The 25179-nt window shown below is 38.8% G+C and overlaps 1 protein-coding gene and 1 long non-coding RNA gene across 7 annotated transcripts; one reads left to right on the top strand and one right to left on the bottom strand.

The window, feature by feature from the left end:
- Positions 1 to 257: 257 nt before the first annotated feature.
- Positions 258 to 14518, bottom strand: fam107b (family with sequence similarity 107 member B). Of its 6 annotated transcripts, none has more exons than XM_004069672.5 (4): positions 14266 to 14518; positions 3160 to 3331; positions 1295 to 1451; positions 258 to 1204 (listed from the first exon to the last, which is right to left on the bottom strand). In XM_004069672.5, the coding sequence occupies exons 2-4, from the start codon at positions 3285 to 3287 to the stop codon at positions 1085 to 1087; spliced, it is 405 nt and encodes a 134-aa protein (XP_004069720.1). In that variant the 5' UTR covers positions 3288 to 3331; positions 14266 to 14518; the 3' UTR covers positions 258 to 1084. The 6 variants fall into 6 exon arrangements, with proteins under 6 accessions (XP_004069720.1, XP_078804982.1, XP_020559771.1 ...); XM_078948856.1 differs by having other exon boundaries at positions 3160 to 3298; positions 14266 to 14517; XM_020704112.2 differs by lacking the exon at positions 14266 to 14518 and adding an exon at positions 14065 to 14231.
- Positions 13901 to 23992, top strand: LOC110015252 (uncharacterized). Its single transcript, XR_002290420.3, has 4 exons — positions 13901 to 14042; positions 20336 to 20426; positions 21586 to 21675; positions 23010 to 23992. It is a non-coding gene; the product is annotated as an uncharacterized LOC110015252 (long non-coding RNA).
- The last annotated feature ends 1187 nt before the right edge of the window (positions 23993 to 25179 follow it).

The following is a 25179-nucleotide window of genomic DNA, read 5'->3' on the forward strand; positions in this document are numbered from 1 at the left end:
GTAAGCTCCACGCCAACAGTTCCATCTACAACTTAAAGGGGAATGACTCCTGCCGCTCTGCAGAAACCACAGAACATACTAAAAAACAGTTTTGAATTTTATTTTAGCTAAAAACTGCATAAATAAAGACCACTGTGAACACTTTACCAATAGATCGAAAGACGATTAGAGTGGGACTTTAATGATTTTTGTTGCTCAAAGTTAGTGATTGCTCAACAGATTCAATCAATATTTTAAGAAAAGCACACAAAACACTATTTTAAAGGTCAGCCAAAAAAGTAAATTATTTATTAACACAATTTTTCATACAAAATTGAATAGTACTTTGTTAAAAATAAAACAGAATTTACAAAGAAATTTCATTCTCAAGCCCAGGAGTTCTAAGATTTCTCCTAACCGCATTCATTTGGAAAATGGCATGGTAATAACTTTTAAAAGAATAAAGGAAACTTGAGTTTTTCCCTCATACAACTCCCTTTGTCCAGTTCTGGCTTCACATAGTGTGTTGTAAAACAAAGTAAAATACAGATTTACTAAAAATGTCCTCCCCCTATTGCTCGGCTAAAAGCTACCAACATAAATAACGAAAGCACATCTGTTTGGCTTTTTATATTACACAGTTTCAAGAGTCCGTCCAGTGTCCACTTTTCTGTTTTTTTTTCTTTTGCTTCTGGAGATGAAAACAGAAAAACAACAATGACAACATCAGGAATCGAAACAACAGCTAACTTTGTAGAAAGGAGAGAAACCATAGAGGGTAAAAAACTACTGAGTGTTGGTTTACTCCACCAGAGCTCGTCGTAAACTCGCCCACTCTTGTGGAAAATCATGTAACGTGTCCGTGTCCGTTCCCTCCGGTGGGGGTGCCGTGTGCTGCTGGATGGTGTGAGTGCTGGCAGATCATTGCAAGCAGACAGACAGGGGTCTTTAGTCTCTAAAGTCTCTTTTGCGGCAGGAAGGAACAGCTCGGTTGGGAAAGCCAAGAGGTTCATCTCGGGCACGTCTTCACGCCGTGTCACAAACGCGACACAGTTCTTGTAATACTCTCCTGACACCTCGGTACCCAGACGCTGCCGCCACTTTTTTAGGTGGTTCGTTCCTCTCCGTCCGTTTCCTGTTTGGTCCTGCGCAGGTTGCTCTTCATCTTCACAAACTCAGGGGTGTTCTCTTGCTCTTCCTCAATTTTCTGCTGCTCCATCTCAAGCTACAGGGTGAAGAACATGACAAAGCATCTGTGATGGACAGAAACCCTTTGAAAGATCCATAAACGAGCCTTTACACTGATGTGTTTTACCTGTTCAAGTTTCTGCTGTCTTTTCATGAGCTCTATTTCCAGGTCACTCTTCTTTTTGTGAGCCTCCTGCTCCTCCTTCTGAGCTTTGATGATTTGTTCCCTCTTTCTCTTCTCAAGAACCTTCTGCAGCTCAGGCTTGTTCTGAGGAGCCAGGCCCCTGTGAGGGAACAATGACACACAGTGTTACATAACCTGCAGCCTCTGATAACACAGACTACCTGTTTTGAGGACACTGTGAGGAGTTTATGTTCTCTAAAGTAGTCTAAATATGCATTAATGAAACAAAAACCCTCCCTCCAAAGTGGCACAACTCACGTTGTTATGCTAAATAGAAATGTTAAGGCTCTAAGGTTGATATTGTGGTTATTAAAGCAAAAAAACTTCAACTTTAAATCAGGTATTGAGGAGAAAACCGCATTTAAAAAAAAAGCTCTTTACGCTGGTTCCTTCACGTCTTTTATAATCCTTTTTTTGGACTAAAAACAGAGTGTTCTGTCTGCAAACAGCAGCAGCAGTGCTTTAATTAAATGCATTATTGAGTCTAGATTACATAACTGAGCTCAGAATGTTCCAAGATGCAGTGGGAGTTAATTTACAACAGGGCCCTTCCCTCTTGTAGACTACATGCACTTAATCGGCCTGTTCCGGGGATAGTGAGGGAAAAGAAAGCAGACAAGCAGCTGCAGGGATTGGACCCTGCCGCTTAAAGCTACGTCACACAGAGAAAAGAGCAAGTCAAGGCGGAGAGTAGCAACAAGAAAGAACGCAAAGATGCTCTTTTCACATAGAGGTAATCCCAGCTACAAGCACCCTCTCCTACATTCTGGGATGTTCATGAAGCCACAGCAGTGCATCCACCTAGAGGTGGCTGCATGTCTCAGATGCCTCCGCATGAACAACTATCTGTGTTTGTGTAGGCACAGTCACTGCTGCCAAGGTAGCACTATGAGGGGTAAAAGCTACTGTGCATGTGTGTGTGTGTGTGTGTGTGGGCAGGAAAAGGCCCTTGGCTAGGAAATGTTTTGTAATCTTAGTTACGTAATCTGTTTTTTTCCTCCTTTTTACTGGGTCATCCATCCACCCACCTACCACACCCTTCTGTCCAGCATCACTCTGGACAAATCCCCATATTTTTCCTCCATCTGTTCAAGCATAAAGAGAGAAGCTAATATGACAGGTACATGATGTGCATTGTTATAGTTGTTTTTTTCTGTTAACTTTTTTTTTTAAATTTCCTTCCTCAGTATTGCTTGAAGGTTTCCAAAAGCACTGCAGCCTTTGACCCGTTTAGAAGCCGCTGCATCACTGCTGTGATAGAACAGCTGTCAAAAGCAGGAGTGTTTACGTAACTATACCTCAGCCACAAAGCAGGCGCCGCGCTGTGGTGAGATGAAACGCAAACACTGCAGAGAGGATGAACATCGGCTGGATTCACACTAACCCATACGCTAACATTCACCCACAGCGGCCAAAAAGGTGTGGCACAGTCAGGTGAAAGTCACAGAGGTTCACAGTTAGGGTTCCCTCCATTCACCTGCACACTTTTAGCTGAAAATGAACTAAATGATCCTAAATCTGAACCCCTTCGGTCTCGTGTCTTTTCATTAAAATGCTCTTAGTTCATCTTTACTTCACATTTTGTCCTGGCAAAGGATGATCCAAAGTCTGTTTGACAGCTTCAGAGTTTCACTAAAACAGAATTGTTTGCTCCTGCTTTGCCCAATTACTATTTTATTTATAAACTTGAAATTCAAAGAGCGAAGATTTTTCTCAATAGGAGGAGAAAAAAAAAAGTAAAACAATTATCAATAGGTTATATCAGGAAAGACAAACTCATCTCTACATATTTTTGGAATCTCCCTGACCTCTTCTGATTCATGAGCAGCTCTCGGTGCAGGTCCTGGTGGTTCCGGGAGCTCTTGACAGGGTTGATCAGCTTCTTGGGTTTGATGAGCTCATCACAGTCTCCCTCCAGGTAATCCGGTTCCGCCATGACCCTCCTTCCTGGTGGCAGTGACAGACCAGGATCACGCGGATCTGATTTTACAAACACAAACCATAACTTTTAATATATAAATAAATATTTTTAAGACTATTTTTATACATTATTGGGAATAACTTCAACAAAACGTTTATCTTTAACACCTTAATATTATGTTCCTTATGATGCTGGACTAGAAACAATACATGAGAACATAAAGTACTTTCTTAGTTCGCACAAATATAAAATAAACAAATAAATAAAATAAATACTCATTTGTTGGCAGTGGTATATTTTGTTTGGCAATTCCACAACATTCCACTTTTGACACATTAGAAACCCTGATAAAAGCATCTGTCGATCTCTCCACTTTCCAATGTGTCACGATGACGAGTCTCCCTGAAATTACATAATTGTTCCCCACTGAGCAAAGTGGAACACTTCATCCTCCTGTCAGATGGTGCACCAAATGTATGCAAAGTAACAGATGAATCAGGACACCGAGATCTTTTGATGGCATGTGGTTATGGAAATTCCCCAAATGCTTCTAACCCTTTAAAGTTCAGGATAATGAAGGATGTTTTAATGCATGCATGGAAACACCCCCTCAGGCAAATGTATATAACATCGTGTGCAAGCATTTTGCATATCTATAGTAAAACTTACAATTATGACAGGTAATTAATAACGCATAGAAAATCTGTGAAAGAGATTAAAATAAATAAATTAATAAACTTATCTGCAACTTCAGCAAAGAGAGCACAGCACTGAACAAAAGTTTGATCAATACTCTCCCTGAGCAGAAGCAATTCATACAACAATAAAAACCAGAATTCGTCAGCTCGATTGCCTGATTTTCAGCACAGCCTGAAAGCTCTATCAGTAGAAATAAATCCAATTGAAGCTAGAAATTGCTGCTAGAAATCATGTTAACTGTTAAGAGGAAGACAAACTGCACAAAATGCCTCTCTGGTTAACTCACCCTGCAGATGAGGAAAGACGGGGTATCTGAACATTGTTGTCATCTTGGTTATTTGGATGCAAAATGAGGTTAGCAGAAAAAGATGGTAAAGTATCCTGTTAGTATGTGCGTAGCTGAGCCTCAGGAGAGCTGATTTGTCCCACACAGCTGTCTGCCACTGAAGTGGTCGGAGTTCAAAGCCTGTTTTATAGCTACGCTCCCACAGTCTCCCTCCCTCCCTCCCTCCTTCCATCCCTCCCTCCTTCCCTCCCTCCCTCTAGACACTTCTAATAGGTTAATATCTTCCCAATCAGGAAAGAAACTGAGCCTTCACAAAATGATGCTGTGCATGTACAGTAGATCCAGTTTAGTTACATAACCTCTTTTTAAGAACATCTATGAATTTTTTTTTTTCAAATCAAAGCTTTTCCAAATATAAAGAATGGTTGCTTTAATATTAGCTGATAAAGCACATTTCCTTTCCAACAGCCACTGGATGACTCAGATTCACAAACAATCATGTTGCCACGATGCCCAAACCGGAGACCGTTTAAGGCTGAGCTTTTTCAGGTCCCTTGGCTACATACAGTAGGTGACTGATAAGGACAAACTGGGAACAAAGAGTGACGTTCAGGATGCTGAATGGGCCAATCACAATCATTTGTGCCAAAGATGCATTTGCTCTGCACGTGTTAGAAACAGGCGCGGGGGGGATGTCTCCTCAGAACCAAAACAAAAGACTGGAGTTCAGAGGAATGGTGTAATGAGCCACATGTGCCACTAGAGGCCAATGTTTTTGAAGCAGTGAAATGTAACAGTAGCTGTTATGCAACTCAAACAGCCAAGTTAAAAAATGTCCATCATTATTACTTTTACAGAAAATACTGTTGAAATAACTCAAATTAAAGCTGTACAGATAAAAAAGATAAAAAAGGGGGGTAAAAAGTTAAATGGAGAGATTTAATACATATGTTCATTAAAAAAGGTTAAAAGGAGAGTGTGGTTGGTATTTATGTAAATAAACCATAAGGATGTTTGTGATGTGGAAACTTGAGAACTTTGTGCGACACTCCTGCTGTGCGTGACCCCGATGTGCTGACAGCGTTGGGCCTGTGGTGCAGAAAGGCTTGCACTTTAGATCTGTATGTAGGACTATGAGTGGTAGAGAAATCTAAGAAAGGTTTTTGTCTATGCATGTGTGGAATTTACAGAGTGGAAGTGTTGTGTGTGAACGGGTCTGATTAACACAACTACTGTTTCCTCTGTGCCCCAGGGAGGGGAGGAAGGAACATGCCGACTTCAAAAAGGCCTAGCACCTTCTAACTGGAGCGGTGTTTAAAGTCAGAGTGGTTACATGCTTCTTTTTATGTAACCACTCTTTTTATGAGGCTTCGAGTTTCTCTTCAGATTCTTTAACAGCAACTGCAAGCTGCAGCTCAACAATAAATGATAAACATCAGAAAACAGCAAATTGAGGATTTTGATGCATTTACCATTAAATCTCTCGTGTTTTGTGCAGGAATAGAAGGTATACAGTACCGTCAGCGAGCAGTCCTCATTAATGCCTATATTTATGGTCAACCATTAGTACAGATCTGAGCACTGCAGCAAATGGATCAAAATGCTGAGTTTTTTGGGACAACCATTATTGTGGTTCCAGGAATCCCATTAAAACTGTTTACTTGTTCTGAGGATACACCCTCGATACAGATACAACCATCAAACTAAAAACAAACAAGGATAACAAGCCTCTGAAAGGCCCATCATTCAAGATGTCTACAAGAACTGCATGAGCAATAAGTAATACAATGAAATTAAAGCCAAAAGTAAAACATTGGGTTAAAGTTGAATAAGTTGAATAAAACTTCCTTGAGCTCACGCTAAACTCCTCATGACCAATTTGACTATGATCATGTGCAAAATGTCACATTTTTGAATAAGGAAATATATAAACAGGACAGAAGTAAAAGAGTACAGACAGTTTGAAAGTTCAAAGACATATTTTTAATATTGTTAGTGGTCATAAGACTTCTCTGCTTGTGGGGTTAAAATAAAAATTAAAAAGAGGTTTGGTAGTTTAGTGTTCAAAGAGGAAGTGAATCAGCAAATGAGTTTGTACTTGTGGCTGTGTGAAAGGGTGTTTGATAGTGGCAAGTTGCATTAGAGCTGAGAGGATGGCAGATCTGTAAAGGATAGTGCTTGTGTGGTGCTAAATGGGACTAGGTGTATTATGGGAGGTGGTAGAAACACATGTACTGACAACTTGTCAGTTTTCTAAAATGTTTTCGTGGAGATCTGCCTTTACTGTCAGCTAAATATTTAGAAGCTGCAGGGGGAAAATGTTGGCATACACTGGTTTAAACAAAGGTTCCACAAACTGCTAAACAGACTGTTTTTAAATAATAAATCCAACAAAAGACGGCTCTTTTGATAGAAAGTGTCAGATTACCTGGGCTTGATAGTTTTACAACAGTTTTGGATATGGATTTTACTCTACCCTTCCGCCAAATTGGCTAAGTTTATCCCATTAGAACAGTCGACAAAAACACAGAACTTTTTCTTTTGTTACGAAATGTAACCTTCTTAGAAGAGAAATAGACCAAAAACCCCACAAATGACCGCTTGTTAAATGACATTATTAAGCAAGCCTGGATCAGTTCATTAAAGTCAGCATTTTCCCCTTTTATGTACATTGAGTAAAGCGATATGCTACAGAAGCAAGGTGCAGCTCACATGGCAAAGTGCTCCTAATGGTAGAGAAATGCATTTCAAGCTGGCAGCAAAGCACATGATTTCACAAACGTTGCATCAGGCAAAATCAGCCCAATAACTGTAAGAGCAGAACACTCACAGATGTGCATACGGCGGAGTTGGGTAAGGAAGTTAGGCAAGTAACAAATAGTCAGGATATTATTTATTTTCAACATAAAGTAAAGCTGGACACATCACATGCAGAATAACGTCCCTTTAGAATCATAATGACTAAAGAGAAAAGAAAAAGAAAGAAAAAAAAAATCATACTGACCAACAAAGAATTATAATTATATATGAGATTGCTTACATTAGGCACTTCACAAAAAATTATTTAGAGTAAAAACATTTTATTGCAACACATCTTGATCAAATCTCTGGTCCTTGAATTCTACATTGGCCCATTTTGTTAACCTCGTTCGCTCGTCACTTTCCCTCACATCTTGGCTGGATACCACCAATTCCGCCCACAGATGGGAGGTCCACCCCTCAGGGGAAATTACGTCATCAGGACCCCCTTAGCAACCCCCACACCCAGTTCTTTGCATCTCTTCCTCTGTCACACAAACACTGTCCTCCCTTGCTGATCTGGCCATAGACATTGAAGGCTTGCTGGTAAAAATGCAGTCATTGGACCAGAAATAAGGCAGGGTCTCAATTAAAGAACAGTGACACATAGGGTTTTAATGGATGGCATGGTGGGGGTGGGGAGCATTCAGCATGGGAGTGAAATAGAAACAAATGAAATGATGGGGGATATAATTTAGGCAGGAACAAAGAGAATTTTTAGAAAAGCAGACAAGAACATCTGCAAGGGCACACCAGAATGCCAACCTCCTTAGTTCCTATCCATACTCTAGGTTTAGCCAAATTATTTGCACAACTGTCATTCTTCACTTCATATCAAAAACATTATTCTGGAATTTTGGTTCAAGATGGCGGAAGTAGAAAAAGGAATGAGGATAAATGGGATTATACACAGCTTCATAGTAACAGGAGAATTTAGGGTTTGTGATTGGTTCTGTATTGCCTGCCATAAAAAAGGGGGTAAGCAGAAAGAGAAGATAGTGATTCTGAGGGGCTCGTTGTGTCCTGACCTTTTCAAGGACCCCAACCTGCTCCCACAATGGAAAATGTCACTGTGGAGATGTGGGGTATGAGAATTTACAATAAGGAGTTTTAAGGTTCATAAAGCACAAATGAGCAAACATGCAGTAACACCCACACAAGGCAAGGATAAATCACATTATGTGGCAGCATGAAATGCAGACCATGTAGTGTAACTCCAAAGACAGTTTCATTCATCCATATAAAAGCCAGTTGGTGTTGAGTCTAGAAACTATTCAATGCTTTTTGCCAAGGAATGTTTTGGACTTTAAATGCAATTAAAGTAAGATCTTCTTTTCTCTAATGGATGTAAATTGCCATATTTCAGTTAATGACTTTCTTGTCCACTGCAGACAAACTGGTGTTGACTTAATACAAAAGATATTTTAGCCACTATTTCCATGAAAACACATAAATATGCTTTAGCATAACTTATGTAGAGCTACTGAAATGTTGTCATGGATTCTTATGGTAAACTTTGGATAAAATACAGACAATGGTCTGTCTGTCTTGCAAGACTTCTTAATGGCCACGAGGCATACAGATCACTATTTTCTGAAAACCAAAGATTCACTTTGACTAATTCCGAAAGCACGCAATCGATATGACCTCAGCTAAAACCAATGGTCTTATCTTTGCTCAACTTTAGTGTGCGTTGACATTATAAGACACGAACACTTCAAAGATGCTGCTATAAATGCATAATCTAAAAATTCTAAAAACCACAGAAGCAGTTTTCAAATAGAATTTTTTAGAAAATGCACAAGTATTCATTTTTGTTCAGAATCGGATGAAGTGGAAACAGGTATACTATCACAGATACAACATATCGAGGACAAATATAGGTTCCTTAAAGCTCTACTCATCAAAAGGTCATGGAGTTTTAATTATCCTTTCACACAAAGTTTCTTTTTTGTTTTATGTCACACCCTGTTATTTCAGATAACGGAACAAAAACTTTTTGCGATAGAACTTTTACCTCAGATATGAAACTTGGTATTGCGTCAGAGTAAGTTTTAGAACTGCCTTAATTCACAGTGTTCTTGGTTAACAATAGATTTGGAAAACACATCTCTATATTTTTCTGTGTTTTTATATTTCTCCACATGAATCACAACATAAAGCACATTTCTATTTGTCTGTAAAGTCTAAATATATTGTTGATTTTGATTAAGATATATATTCTCTGCACTAATTGAATCTTTATTAACTATTCAATGAACACATCCTAAAAAGTTAAACTATATTGAATGATAGAGGGGAAACAAACTTATCTTTAGAAAAAGAAAGAACAAAAGAACAAGAGTCTTGTCAAATGCTACAATAAATTTTAGTTTTTTTTTTATAGACAAATTTATGCCTGAGAGTTTTTATTCCTATTTTATAATAAGAATTATATTCGACACATGGCATATTGTGTGAAATCTGTTTAATTTAATACCACCTTCTTCTGTTGTCTGGCTCTTATGGAATCCACTATGTTCACTAGACTGTGGAATCAGTCCAAAATAAATGACTTATTTTTCCAACTCCTCCAGAGCTGTATGAAGCAGGACATTCAAGAAAACTCTGCAGCTCAATGCTAACATGCATCAACTCCTGGACTCGTGTGCTTTTAATCTTGTCCTCAAGATATAAAGTTGGTGAAGCTGACTCTTATCCTGCAGCATGCTGGTCTCAAGACGCCTATCTACAAAGTAGAAACATATGCCTGCATGTCTATATGAAAACAAGGAAGTAGAGATGACACTTGACAGCTCTGAAGAGTAAGACGATTTCTCATTGTTTTTTCAACTATTGTGATCTTTCTGTTGAGGTTGGCTCTAGTACCTCTTTCAAATGCCTCCTGGGCACCTCACTGAGGAAGTATTCTGCTGGAGAGACTAAATCTCTTGGTTGGCCTGAGAGCACCGAGGCATCCTCCAAGTAGAACTGAAGAAAGTTTCTATGTAGAAGAAGGACTAATGTCCATGCAACTCAGCTTTGTTTAAGAGGTAGGAGATAGATGGATGGACTTCTTCCCCTCCAATTGCTAGTATTTTAATGCAAAATCTCATTTGAAACTGATGTCTTGAAATTATTATTTTGCATGCTGTCTATTTTATGCGCACCTCACCTCTGGGCCAATGTAACATTTGGTCTGGGGTGAAAAAAAGAAAAACTATAACAACTTTGACCACAACAGCAGCTTATGATAAGGGTGAACTGCAATAAGAGCAGGAATTCACAGCAACAACTGTCTCCAAGTAAGATCAAGTGCTGCAAACTGAACCAAAAATGAAGAAGCCAATGTTTGTTATTGTTATTTCTTGTACAATTAAAAGGTCATCCAGTTAAGTGGCTTTTTCTCCCTCTTTAAAACTGAAAAATACTGAGTTTAGCCGATTTCAGCACCGACTAAAGTCCTTTTATTCAGACTTGCTGCCAACAATGCATGAGCCCTAGCGTCACACAGATTAAAGGATGAATGGAGCAGATAGAAAAAGGCAGACACCCCTTGCATGGACTAGGAATGTGATGAGATGGCACAGCGATGATTGCTTTTGGGCCCACAAGTGCACAGAACAAGTGTAGACAAAACAAACAACAAAAAAAATCTGAACATGACATTTAAGTACAGGCTTATATGAATAAAAAAATCTGCAGTTAAATGGCTCAAATAAAGATGTTGCATCACTTGTGCTCTGGAGGGTTTTGAGGTCACACCTGTCAGACAAATACAAAAAGCCTGCTCACCACCCTCACACAGCTGCCCATAACACATGTTTCTAAACGTTGAGGTATAGATCTGATGAGAACAGGTGGATAGAAACAGAAGACCGAAAAGGACAACAAATGTGCAGGATCCAGACATGTGTGATACCCAGCACATTCATAAGAGCAATGATTCAGTAGGGCATGTGCATATTGCATGTAAACCCAGCTCTTTATGCTAACAATCATTACTTATTTAACCATAGCTCTAATGCCATCTTGTGTTGTCAAAAATCAACCGACCTTGTATTTCGCTCAGAGGTATGAAGTGGCATTCAGTCATTTAGAAAAAGTCTTTGTTATGGCTATACTGTCTGTTCTAGTTCCAGATTCAAAGCTTTGTGCTTAACTGCTGTTTTTCTCCTCATGGAACAGAGTCACACCCCTCCTCACCATCGACTGGCTGAGCACAGCTGGTGCCTCAAATCTCATTGGCTGGAAGGCACACAGGGGAGCCTTTGAGAAGTTATCCTTTGTTTACATGCCGGCAGAGAAAACCCCAAAAACAACTGTTACCTTGAACAAGCAGACAATCTTCTGATACCCAGACAGACATAAAAGTCCTACCTTACAACAGATGCAAGCATGTGCAGTCAAGAAAAAAAGAAGCCCTATTAGAAGGCTTTGTTCATCCTGGGTATGCATTTATATACCAATATTTGTAAAGACACCATAAGCCCCAGCCGTCAGATTTTATTAGAATGAAGAGAGTGTTCATCTCTGCATCCATGTTCCTGTTGGTAACAAGATAGGATTGTGCATCTTGACTTTGGCTTGGACGTGCCTTAATCCAATACAGGATGCTTTTACAGCAGATCTCCCTTCACGTCAGCCTAACAAGCCACAAGAAGTGTATGAATGTGAGAGCCATTTAAAAAGTCTGTGCAAAGTGGGAAATACGGTAAAGGCACTTTATGGTGATTAAAGCATCAACAGAGCGGGAATTAAAAAGAAAGAAATAATGAATCTTTAGAAAGCTCGGCCTCTAGATATGAGCCACATATCTGCTTCAATTTCATCAATGCATACCTAGGATGACCTTGATAAGATCATCAATATAAAGTCCAAAGCTTGCTTGTACAAGCCTCTGCACGTCTGTCTTTTAAATCAATCGATCCTCCACTCCCCACACAGGCAGGCGCACACAAGCCCACATTAGCTCTCTATCAGAAAATCCAGCTTCCTGGCCTGTGCCTCAATCTGGAACCATAGCAACGAAACCATCCTGCACTGTAAACAAATCCTTTGTCCTGTAGGCCTCCTGATTGCGTCACTCGTGCTGCCATGCCATCATAACGTTTCATCCCTCCGTCCAACTGATAAGCGGTAAGAGATATACTGGTTTTCTGTGAAAAATTGACAAGACTTTTCAAATCGCCAAGCAACTTAATCAGAAGCAATGACAACCATCCAAAGTCAAAATACTTAAGAAAGTAAGAGTTTTGTTTAAACTGCAGCGATCTCTGGAAAAATAGCACAATCTGATGGAGATGAGATGGCCGTGACAATCCAAACAATCCCAAAATTTGTGTTTGGGATGACTGTAGTATTGACTATAGTAAAAAAAAAAACAACTATTGCACAGCAAAAAAGTACAAAAGAAAGTAAAGAGGTTGCAGTTTTTGATACTGGGTGAAAAAAAGGAACAAAACTTTACATGGATCAAAGTTTATTGGCAAACTACAATTCAACAAACAGGAAATATTGTGCTTGAAACTAAATAGCATGAAAAGTCTTTGTTGACAGAGGGAAGTCTTTCCTAACTGACTAAAAGCCCCCAGAGATGTTGTTAAAGAGCATGTTCCTCAAACATTTACACAATAAAACAATGTTAGTGCAATGTGGGTTACAAAGGTTGTGACATTTTGCTATGCAATGGTGAGTTGGTGCCCAGAGATGCCGAGATGCTGTATAAAGTTTTCCAAAATTTGTTAGTCATCTTTAAAAAAATAAAAATAAAAAAATCGCCACAAGTTAGTCAAATACAGGGTCTGATTCGGGTACAATACTTCAGATCTGAAAAATCAAACATGACCACAAATGAACGCAGGTCATAACAGAGTGGAAACTGACTTTTTCCACATACTTGAGCGAATTAATAATTCGCTAAGAGTTAGTGGACACACTAACTCTGGTATTAAAAGAACATCACAACAGCCACAGCATCAGCATTTACGGGAAACAGAGAGGGCAAGAGAGGCTCTGTTAAAGAAACAAGAGAGAGGAGAGGGAAGAAGGGGGTTCAAAGATCAGAAAACAGATGTAAACCGTTTCGCAAACTCCTCTCGAAATGACTAACACATGTGCAAGAGTTTCCCTTCCTACGCACAAACACCGCACACCCTAAAAGGCAACACTTATATATGGCACCTGTTTTTGTCACCTCTCTTAATGTAACTGACCTATATTTAAAGGCATCTTTCCTTTGAAATGTTTCTCTACAGTACACAGTTTGTCTTTTATTTAGCCAGCCTCCACCCAGCAAAGTACATAAAAACTTTGTCTCCAGCTAAGGTTTGCTCTGTTTGCTTTATGTTACATTTTGACAGACGGCATAAAAAAAGGCACAACGCAAGATGAAGAAATTAGATAGGTTTAAACCCTGCAAACCTGTTGCACATTTTTCAAAACAAAGAAGGCCCACAAACACCCATTCACCTGACATTTGGTCAGGCTGGGTGATGACAGCACATGGTAGCTTGTCAGCACTGACTAAGGCCATGTGCTTTGACCAGAAGGCAGTAGTCATTGCTGTGCTGTTACAAACAGCTTGACTCACAGGAAAATGAATACAGATCACACATAAACCATGATTTCTTCATTTTCTGTCTTAAATAGGTTAAAGGACACTGATGGTAACATTTCTACAGTACATAAAAGTATTTAAAAGTAAGATTAGAGACTATTTCTTGTAAAGTTAGGCTAGTGATTTAAAGGGTGTCGTCTTTAAAAACGTGCAGTTTCTTAAGGTAAAAACACGTAAAGCAAAGCGTTTCGATTCTATGTCGGTTTGCGACAAACACCAGATGATAAACAGTTTCCTACACACCATATTTTTTTAAAAATATATTTACTCAACTGCCATGATGAAACGATTAAAAAAAAATAACAGTCCGTACGAGCTGAAAACAACAACAACCTGAACGTGTTTGTTCTTAACTGTCCCGCCACGACAGACAAAAGGAGACAATGAGGTAAGAGTTTGGGTTTAGCAACCTCATGTCTTCTCTCTTCTCGGGCCGTCCGTTACTTTCCAGGTTCTAACCTCCACAAGCTTTCGCCTCTGCCAACAACAGGGAGGGACAGACGGCAAAAACGTGCTGCTTTTGTTGGTGTGTGCGTTTGGGGGAAACGCAACCCTGACCTACAAAAAAGGCACGAAGTCCAGAGCGCGCGCGCGCACTCACACACACCTACCTGAAAGTAGAAACCGACACGACTTCTCCAACTGTTCAATATTTCAAACGACAAAGTGGTTCGGCCCTCATCAGTGCGTCTCGAGGTCACTTCTCGCGGGTTGAGGTGTGTCTCCTTTCACAAACTGTTCAATTGCTCAACAGCCAGGTCCCATAGAAAATGTAAATTTAAACTGAAAGGGAGGGGCTATACATGACGCAATCTGCTGACCCCTCCTCTCCCCTCTTTCTTGAGAGGGTACCCCGCAAGCTCAGGGCGGGGCCTCGCGAGTGCGCGCTCACGGTGGAGCTCGCCCACAAACGACTGTTCAAGCTGTCCCAGCAAGAAAATAAGATGCAATTGTAAGCTGCATCCTTAATAATAAATCATCCTTTTACCTCAGGGCTTTCTTTTTAGTTTAACTTTTAATCTTTCTTGCTGCTTGTGCAAAACACGCGAGAATTTAGTCATCAAAGACAAACTAAGTTTTACAGTTTAAAAAAAATAAAATAAAGTTCTCTTCAGTGGTGATGTCTATCAGGTTCTTTAGCAGCCAACAGCCACATTTTTTTCCTTTTACTGATTTTTTTTTTAACCTAAACCATTCAATGACCTACACTTGCAAGTATTGGTCTAAAAAAAACTTATGTGTGCTTTAAAATGAAATAAATGTTATAAGATACAAAACTTTTTTCCGCGCCAACATTTCTGCCCACAATTTAGAAGCAAATTTGTTATGAACTAATATCGCTTTGCAGAAACTGTGTCTAAGAAAACGACAAGTTTATTTCAAATTTTTGGCTAAGAATGGCCTAATCATAATAAAAAGACCACTGGGAATGCTTTTACAACAGATCAAAAGATGTTTGGAGAGGGATTTTAAACATGTTGTTGACAGGTCATTATATTCTTCAGATTAAAATTGTCCAAATGTTAAAACTAGAGTATTTATGAGTTTAAATAATACTAAAAACATTCACTCCAGAAGAACCCGATAGACCAACAAACCCATTCTGTTTTTTGTGTTTTAAACTGTAGTCATTGTCCTACAATTTAAACTTCCATTTGATCACAAAGGATTTGCCCTATGCTCCGTGCAGCCTTAAACTAAATACTTTGAGTAATCTTTGTGGTGAAGAATAATCTACTTACCTTTGTGGGTGCTGTGAATCTGCTTATCCAGCACCCCTCTGTTTAATCCACTCACAGAAACCTCTAGTTTCTTAATTATCTGTCACCTTAAATTTCTTTGCTAATTTCTCGGGGAAATTGTCCTGTATATCTTGATGAGTTGAGATTCATTCTTCTTTTGAGTAAAGATCTAAGTATCTGTTTTGTATCCATTGAACTATCCCAGCTGGTTTCTTGCAAATTGCAAGAGAAGTAAAACCAGTTTGAAATCCATGTATGTGTGCTTTGGGATGGAGAGTGGGTATCCTAAGCAAAACATTCCTAGGAACCTTCTCATAATTTAAGAGAAGTGTGAAAGGGTGTTGCATTGAACAACGGGATGAGTCACAAATGTTGTCTCTGCTGACACACTGGACCTTCTCAGACTACTGCACTCACAGCCCTCTTAAATACCAGAAACAGATGTGCCTTGAGCAATCAGGGCACGTGCATGCATTCTGTTTTATGTGGAAAAGGTAAAACATATTTGATGAAAAGGAGAATAAGAGCAGCAGTGAACTCATCATGCCATTCTCCCATGCTGTTTGTGATCTCTACTGCTCATAACTGTTTTGGTGGCATGACAGAAAATGTGCTTAGTCACCACTTTACTGTGAGAGGAGTTGCTGCTCTGAGAGGTTACCATGACGAACATTTGGAAAACACTGGATGTTGAGAAGAATTAAATCATCCTGGAGTCTTTCTTTATATGTCATTAAATAAACAGGATTTGTTTTTTTTTTGCAGAAATCTTATTATTAATTCTTTTCTTTTTTTCTTCTTTTATTTTAATAAATAAGACAATTTGAATGTTTGCACAGTAAACATGTAAATAATAAATAGGGTATGAAAACCAAAACTACTGAATACCTTTGATTCACAAGTTCACATTTTCATTTGACTGTTTGATTTCAAAATAAACAACATCAATTAATATGGATTCCTTTAGTTGAATTTCCCTTCAAAAATCTGTTTGGTTTGGTTTTGAAAACCTTTTCACAATGGGGATTCTTGATAGAGACAGGAGCAAACATCTTTAAAAACTAAAGATAAATTCTTTCCGAAAAAAATAAGGAATAAAAAACAAAAAATAATCTAGAAAAAAAGAAATTGCAGTGAAAGAATTCAAGATTTCAAGAGTCACTGAGATTCAGAGATTTTACGAATCAAATTTGCAATTTTATTGGTGAATATCAGTTTTGTTTAATTAATTATTTTTTTTTAGTAAAACACGGCCCTATTTATAATTTAGACATATACAATAATCTGGCCCTGGATAAAGGAAATATGCAAACACAAGGTTATTCTAAGTTAAAGTAAACACATTGGTAAACCTTTTCTTTTTTACCTTTAAATCGAAGGATACAGATTTGATCTAATTGACTTCATTTTTTTTCTTGGTAAAACAATGACATTGAAACAAGAGCTTTCAAGGAAGAAACCTCTTCCTCAATGCCATGGCATCAGGATGGGGCACAGTATGCTATTTTGCATTTCAGGTGCTATCCTTCGGCTTGAACAGAAGTTTTACAGTCTTTTCTCTGAAGCACGACTCTTCTTCTCTTTCTTATGGCTTTTCCCTTTAGTGGTCACCACAGCGAATCAGCTCTCTCCATTTAAACCCTGTCTTCTGTATTCTCTCCTCTGACACCAGTTACCCTCATGTCTTTGTTCAATGAATCCATAAACCTCCTCTTTGGTCTATCTCTAGATCTCTTGCCTGGCAGCCCTAGACTTAGCATCTTTCTACCAGTATATTCACTGTCTCTCCTCTGGACAAGTCCGAACCATCTCAGTCTGGCCTTTCTGACCTTATCTCCAAAACCTTCTAACATGTATTGTCCCTCATTTGTCCTAGTTCCTGATTCTATGCATTCTGGTCATTCCCAAAGAGAACCTCAGTATCTTCATTTCTGCTACCTCCAGCTCGGCTTTCTGTCATTTCCTCAGTGCCACTGTCTCTTGGCCGAAATCATGGCTGGTCTCACCACAGTGTAAACCTTTCTCTTTATTTAAGCTGAAACTACTTTATTACACATCACACCTGACACTGTTCTTCACTCATTCTTACCTGCCTGCACTTGCTTCTTCACTTCTTTTCCACAACCCTGTTCGTAGTGGGCTACCAGCCTGTTTTTTTTTTTTTTTTTTTTTTTGCAGCTAACCCTGAAACAGGGTTTCGAACAGCTAACCCTGTTTGTTAGCTGCAAATCAGCAGGGCGGTAGCCCACCAGAAACAGGGTTAGTGACCCCTGTAGTCTGGACTGTTGACCCTAGATACTTAGTATGCTCCACCTTCTTTATATCTTCTTCCTGTAACCTCACTCTTAAACTTGGGTCTCTCTCATTTATACATGCACTCTGTCTTGCTGGGGCTAACCTTAATTTCTCTTTTTTCCAGGGCAAACCTCCACCTCTCTAGCTTATTCTCCACCTGTTTCCCTTACTGCAAATCACAACATCGTCTGCAAACATCATAGTCCATGGTGATTCCTGTCTAACCTCTTCCGTTAGCCTGTCCATCATCATTGCAAACAGGGAGGGGCTCAGAGCTGATTCCTAAATAAATAAAAGAAAAAAATCATTATGTAATCCCACCTCCACCTTGAACACCTCTGTCACCCCTACAGCATACCACACCACAGTCTTACAGCCTTTCTAAAGCATTAGGACTGCACACAACCCCAAAGACTGATCGAAGTGATTAACCAAAAAAAGTAAAGGCTGTTTTTCGAGCCCCACAATTGCAATAGACAGAGTTTCGCACTGCATGCGTGAGTGTTGTACTACTATGTAAAACCACGGAGGAAACACAATATGACTCCAGCTTAGACCATCGTTTTTTTATTTGACTTACCTTAGTGGACACAAGTCTGTGTATGCACATTGTAAAACCAATGTTTAATCGTTTTACTGTAAATAAAAGGTGCTGAAGGTCAAGTTGTCCTTTCCCAGAAGCGTCATCGCTTGAGGTGACTGCTCAGAAACCTTTATGGCTCCCATCCATCTTACGTGATCTTAAGTGAAATTTCTCAGACACATGTTTGTAATGTTTTTTTAGGTTTTCCCATGATCTGAGGTAATCGTGTGTCTGTGTAAGTTCCCATGTTAGACCCCTTGTTTTTTTTTGTCAAGCCTCTGAGGGTCTCCTCTTTAAACAGGAAACAGCTGTTATCTAAAGGCCTTGGTGACAGTGAAGCTTTCCTGTAAGTGTCGATAGGTCTCAGCACAAATCTATTTTGTGTTTTACTCCTGGTTTCCTCTTTAATTCAAAACAGAACTATCAAATGAACATCACGACCATTTCAAAAGAGAGAGGCAAAAAAGTGTATTTTTGGAGATTATAGACAATGAAAACAACGCTGTATATAATACAGAAAAGCAGTGGTAAATTTTGGCTTGTATCTATGGCGTTTGTAAACACCACTCCTCACATGCGTGACCTACTTTCAAATAATGTGGGTTTACAGTAAAGATACAACAAAAACAATAACTGCATACTTCAGGCTGTTTTAGAGATTCAGCTTCAATTTGAGATGATTTTGAAACAAAAGCTACATTTCGTTTCTTTTCTTTTTTCTTTTTTTCTTGCATTCTTTCCACTTTCTCCCCTTTCCCTAAGAACAGACGTCAAATTTAACACTAGCTTAGGGTATATAAACACTCACAAGAAAATGTAAAATAAAACTCAGAACTACACTGATATTCCTGACTCATGTGTGTTTTAAAGAAGACAACGTGTCGACCTCTATTTAATAAAGCCCAGACAGTTGTTAAAAAATAAAATCCTATTGATCCTCCCTCTGTCTGCCACTTTGACTCCAAGAAGTTCTCTCCAACTCATGAGATCATGTATTTAGCTTTTCCTGCCTTTTCCTTTTTCCAAGTGAGTGTCCAGCCAAACTTCAGCTAATTCAATCACGGCTGGATGACTCACACCAGTGTCCCTTTCTCTGCAGATGCACAGACACACAACTAAGGAGGAAAACACACAGGCATAAATGCGCACAGACACTCTTTTGCCTGGATGGAAGGTCTTTGTGAAGTCAGTGCTGCGTCAGCCTCTTGGTGGACTTGCAAAACAATTTCCTCCTCTCCAGCTTCATTAGCCTGTTTTTTCTTTCTCTTTATCTGTGGCTTTTCCCTCATAGTTTGTTATTTGCCATGTTTTTTTCTCCTGTATTTTTTATCTGCATACAGCTGTGTACCTGACCATAAATCCAGCTGTCATCATAAACATCTTCCACAAACTCACTTCATTTATAACCAATGGATAAGTCATTGAATTTCAGAGCAATTTTATTTATTTTTCCACACATCTTCCCATCAGTCACATCAGGAGAAAATTACGATAAATTCAATGGAGTCAAATGAGCAGATTCACTCAAGTGTAACACAGTGCTTCCTGCATTTACATACTTGCGTGTGCCACTGTTTGCATGTGTTTGAATAAAGTAAGTGCGTACATGAAGGCACAGTAATTTAGCTGCAGTCCTCAGATGTTGTGACAGAGGCTGTTATTACTGTTCAAGCCACCCAGATTTATTGAGCTTTACTGTACAGAGGCTTTCCACTCAGCCTAATGAGAGCCAACAGGAACGAGAGCAGATGACTCTGTCATAGCAAGGATACAACATCCACCAGAGAGATAAAAGGGCTGCTTAAATATTCTTTAGTCTTGTTTACATTTCTGTACAGAATACATGCATACAAATGCCACTTAGTGATTTTCAAAAATGCAAAAAGAAAAACCCGTCTCAAATTAGCTTAGAGCTTTGATAGAAGTATTGCTCCAAAGTGAACACAAAGACAACAAGTGATGTGTTTGAAGGGGGTAAATAAACACGAAAAGGTCACACAAGCTCCAACATGAGGAAGCATTCGTATGACGATTCCTGTGTCTCATCTGTGTGGGTCCCAGTGTGAAAAAGCTGGACAAGCAGGATTTCCAAAACACAGAGCAGGAAGGCCCTTCCAACAACACCGCCACACCAGGACTGCAGAAAATCAAGGTCAGTGTGACAATTGAGTGTGCGAGCATGTGTGTGTCAGAGACGGAAGAGGCTCTCTGCTAGCCCTACCCCCTGGTGTATTATAATCTCTTCTGTTTTATCCTTGGAGGGCTGTGGGGGTGGCAAAAGTAGGAGTAGATTGTTTGAAATATATTTCGGTAGAGTAAAGACATAGGGTTTGTCCCATTAACATGAGGACATCAATCGAGCCACATGTGACAGATGTTGTCTTGTTTTTATTTCTTTTCTGTGTGTGTTTGTCTGAATGTGGATTGTGTGAACGTGTGTCACAAGGGCGTAGTTAAAGATGTTAATCCGTTAAAAGCATAGAAACACTGTTCTGGGCAGTAAAGCACTAATCACAGCGGGATAGTTTGGTTAACACAGACTAACTATGCAGGGGATCTGTTCCGCCTTTAATTACTTTAACTACATACGGGAAATGTGTTTAATGGGATGCAATATCATTGAAAAAGTTGCATTTTTATAAAATGAAATTGCTGTCAATGCCTCCAGTCAGTTTAAAGTGCTGTTGAACCTCAGTTACGGTTTAAATAGAAAAATACATGTATATTTTGTGCATCAGACTCCAGACAGCAGTAAATGTTGTGGTTTTCAAAAAGTCCAACTTCTCTTTTATTTCTGTAAAACATGCAATAGACATACACTGGTTCACGGTTTGTTTTGGGGGGTTTTCACGAAAAACAAAACAAAAAACAAATATGTGATGGTTTAAATAACCAACCACACATCCATTCACCTGTACCCCATCTTCCAAAGCTGGTCTCAGGACTTATCAACCAATCCACCACAGAGTCTCTACTTTCTCTGTGTCTGTAATAAGAATAGCTTCCCTGTTCATCTAGAAAAAATGCAACTCAAAGGATGAAAATTCTTATGTAATGACACAGTATTTTAACCCACTGCAACAGAAGTAGGAAACTCCCAGAATTTTCCTTCATCATTTCATTATTCATTTTAATGTCAAATAAACAAAGTTTTCATAATCTGCTTCAACTTTAAACTTTTTCTATTTTCAAAGGTGTAACCCAGCAACCACTCATGTATAGGTGAAAAACAGAGAAGTCATGACTGAAGAACAGAAAAAGAGGATGTATTGTGTTCCATACCTGATAACCCTCCTTCCTCTGTCTCCCAGCTGTCAAACCTGTGAGATTCAGTTTCCTGGAATTCCAAATACTGAGGGGAGTGTGTGGGAAGAGAACACAAAAGGATCCTGTCATTCATTGTAAGGTCATCACTGAATAACAAGCACGTAAATCTAATGGACAGGATTGTCCAATGTGGACATGCCTTTATGGGTCTCCATAGAAAAAGAAGCTCAAGGCCCTAAAGCGACTGGTGGACAAATGGACGGTATTACACAAAAACCAATAGTATTATTTGAGCAATCATGTTTGAATATGGACAGAATAAATGCTCTCAATTCAGACCTTGAAAGTCAAATAAAGATTTTGCTGAAATTGTGAATATATGAATACACATAATGAAATTATGTCAAAAAAGCTACATAAGGGGAAACTGAATATCTTGACAATAACAGGAATGATACCGACCTTCCCCATTAGTATTGTTTTTATTCAAAATGTATTGAAATTAGTTCCAAAAAGTTTTGAATTTTTCTGTTTTATACAAACACTAGTTATAACACATAATCGTGATACCCCTTGGATTAAATCCTTGAGAGGAGCTTTGCCTGTTTTTTTAGACAATTTTCACAATAATTTCTTGTCTTTGTTTGCAGATTTATACATTTTTATTTTGTCTCTATATCTTTGATCTATTATTATATAATACAACAACTGTTACATCTCAGTTTTTATGATCTCTGCAGTAAAGTTCTGACAACATTTTTCACTCAGAGTTGAGTTTTTTTTGGCAGTTTCAGGTTCATTTTGAATTTTTTGTCTAATATGACCAAAATTCTGTCTGTAAAAAAAGAAGCTGGAGTTCTACTAATAATATAGATATTAAGCATTGCCACCAAAAAAATGTTTCAAAAAATGTAAAGAGCAAATTGTAAAGTAGAAAAAAAAGCTACAAATGCCCCCAAACCATAACTATGGTTTGTAATATTAAACCATTAATACTTTTTCACATTTTTTACATTTTTATAAAATACATTTTAACATACACTTTCTTATGTATTTTTAAACTGTTTTTCAATTGGATCTTCATTAAGGAATTCATAAAAAACAGACCTTGGCCTGACTTGTTAATTAGGGTCAGACCTTTGTAAAAGGTTGGCTGTTGAGATGCCCAAACTTTCAGATCGGACTACTTTCCTCTTCTCAGCCTTATATGTGCACAGGTCATGAATATTATTCTAAGTTTATGATTTTTCTCTTCCAATTTATATGACTCTGCTGGACTGAAACCTTTAAGCACTCTCACTGGAGCTAAGATAAGAGCTCAACGCCAAAATTAAGATAAAACGAGGGATTGCTGATAATATGCTGCTTCATGTTTTGCTGTTTGTAACTGAGTCTGAGTGAAATTCTGAAAAATTAAATTTGCAAAAAAGCGTGTTTTTAATCTGATATTCCATCCTTGTTACTTTAGGTTCCCATGTGCACAAAGCAGAGCTCTTCCATGACAGTAGAAGGCTCCGGATCAAGGAAATGTCCTATAAACTCATCCGGCTTCGTGGGAGGGGTCAAATAGGCGCTGCCACGGATTTATTTCTCACTGATATGGACACACACACAGACAAAGATAAAGCCCTCTTGGGCCCAGGAGATCAAAGCTGCATCTGTTCAGCTGGAAGTCTGTACAAAAACACCAATGATTAAATCAGGACACACATATACACACCCTGGAAAAACATGCTGGACTGGATCATAATAACTCAGAACTCTCCTTCTAATAATAACATCAAGACTCTCCAGTCTGTTACTTAACTTTTTATATGCAACATCTGCAGTTAACTGGCTTTAGTGTCACTTTCCCCTCCTTGAAAACAGCAACATGGTTTGAACCCTCGATGGTTGAGTCAGAAAGGCTTCCTCTGCTTAGCAGGAGTCAGCTGGTAGTGAGATGGAGTGCCGTGGGGCAAATGCATGTGAGTGTCTGCATGTGAGTGTCTGATCACTGTAGTGAACTCAGCTTTTGCTGTGAACTTCTATTGGCAGTTTTTAGCTCAATCATGTTATTTTAGCTGTAAACCATGTTTTATACCAGATCAACTTTAAACTTTAATTACCTATATATACAGTGTCAAATTAACAGTTTATGGACTAAGACGATCAGCCCAGCAGATGTCCAAGCTTCTGGAGGGATGAGCAGATTACTGTTCAGGGTTCTCATTCAAACAGTCCCCTCCTCCCTCTCAGTCTTCTGGAGCTGTCAGTTTTGGTCCATATTATTGATCAGTCAGAAGACACAGATCAGACAGTCTCCAGAAAATAACATGACAATTCTTTAGCCTAAAGAGTTCTGGATTAAAAAATGTTGTAAAGTTGATTTGCAAAAAATGTATTTGTTGTAGTATTTTTTTGTGTGTGGCTGTACTCGGGTTTTGATAAAAAAACTAAACAAAAACAAATTTCTTTTCTGTCTTTCACCTGAAAGTTTTTTTCTTGGTTTAACTTGTCGAGACTGAAAGTTCTCTGTGAAATTTAGACTGATTTACAACATTGTCAGCAAACAAATACAAACAACCGCAAGAACACAGAGAACAAAGACGATACAGAAGCACAGATGGTGTTGAACAGTTCAGGCTACATTTCACTGTCATCCTATCCACCATCAGTCAGCATTCTAAATTCAGTCATTGATGACAGGAAGTGTGCGATCAGGGTTTTAGAGTTTTTCAACTCATTCATGAAGGAAATAACTAAATCTATCTCAAAATAATAAAGGATTTTCTGTTTTCAGATAAAAATAGTTTATTCTACTAAATTAACTTGGATAGGGACACCACCTAGAGGTTGTGTCATAGATTACATATGAAGAAACAAATAAATGCATATACTTTAAAAAATATAACGTAAGTTTCTTATCATTCTTTCTAATCCAGTTCCGCATTTCTATTCTATAAAACTCTCAAACACTCTTCTTACCTTTGCCTCACTCCGAATAATGGAGGGTCTGGGGATTTGGGGAAATTTTAGCTCCAGCTTCGGACAACCCTTCAGCTCATCATCTGACCTCCCAGAGAGGTTTCTGACCAGCGCAGAAGGTGCCAGGCTCTGGTCTTCACCTTGATTTTCCTCTTGCATGAAACACTTTGAGGTTGAGTAGGTGCTAATTAAGTTTCTGCTGGTTGTGGAGCAAGAAGGGACAAAACTGAAAGTCCTCTGAAGTGGCTTATGTTGCTTTTCCAGACGGCTGCTTGATATGGTTTGTGGCTGGGATACAACTGGGTTTGCTGCTGGAAGTCCATTGTTGTTTCTGTTGAGAATGGTGTTGTTTGGCTCTGCAGAGGGTGAGGGACCAGTGTTAGCTTCAGAAGGATAACCAAAACAGTGGGCTAGAGATGAGCAAGGTAGTCCACGCATGTCTGAGGATTTAAAAATGACCATAAGAGACCAACACATACATTTTTCTGCACAGGCAAGAGCTAAGTTCTACATTAATGTATGGATCCACTCAGGACGTTGTCCTGGAACAGCTTCTGTTTGAGTTTAAACTGGTGTGCATGGAGAAACCAGGATTAATATGCAGGAAAATAAAAATCCACATTGGCTGTGTTTCAAAAGTTGCTCTTTGTCCCAGAGGCAGTTGTTTGATT

The sequence above is a fragment of the Oryzias latipes genome, chromosome 6, assembly GCF_053564925.1.
Source record: "Oryzias latipes strain Hd-rR chromosome 6, Olatipes_Hd-rR_3.1".
NCBI lineage: Eukaryota > Metazoa > Chordata > Actinopteri > Beloniformes > Adrianichthyidae > Oryzias > Oryzias latipes.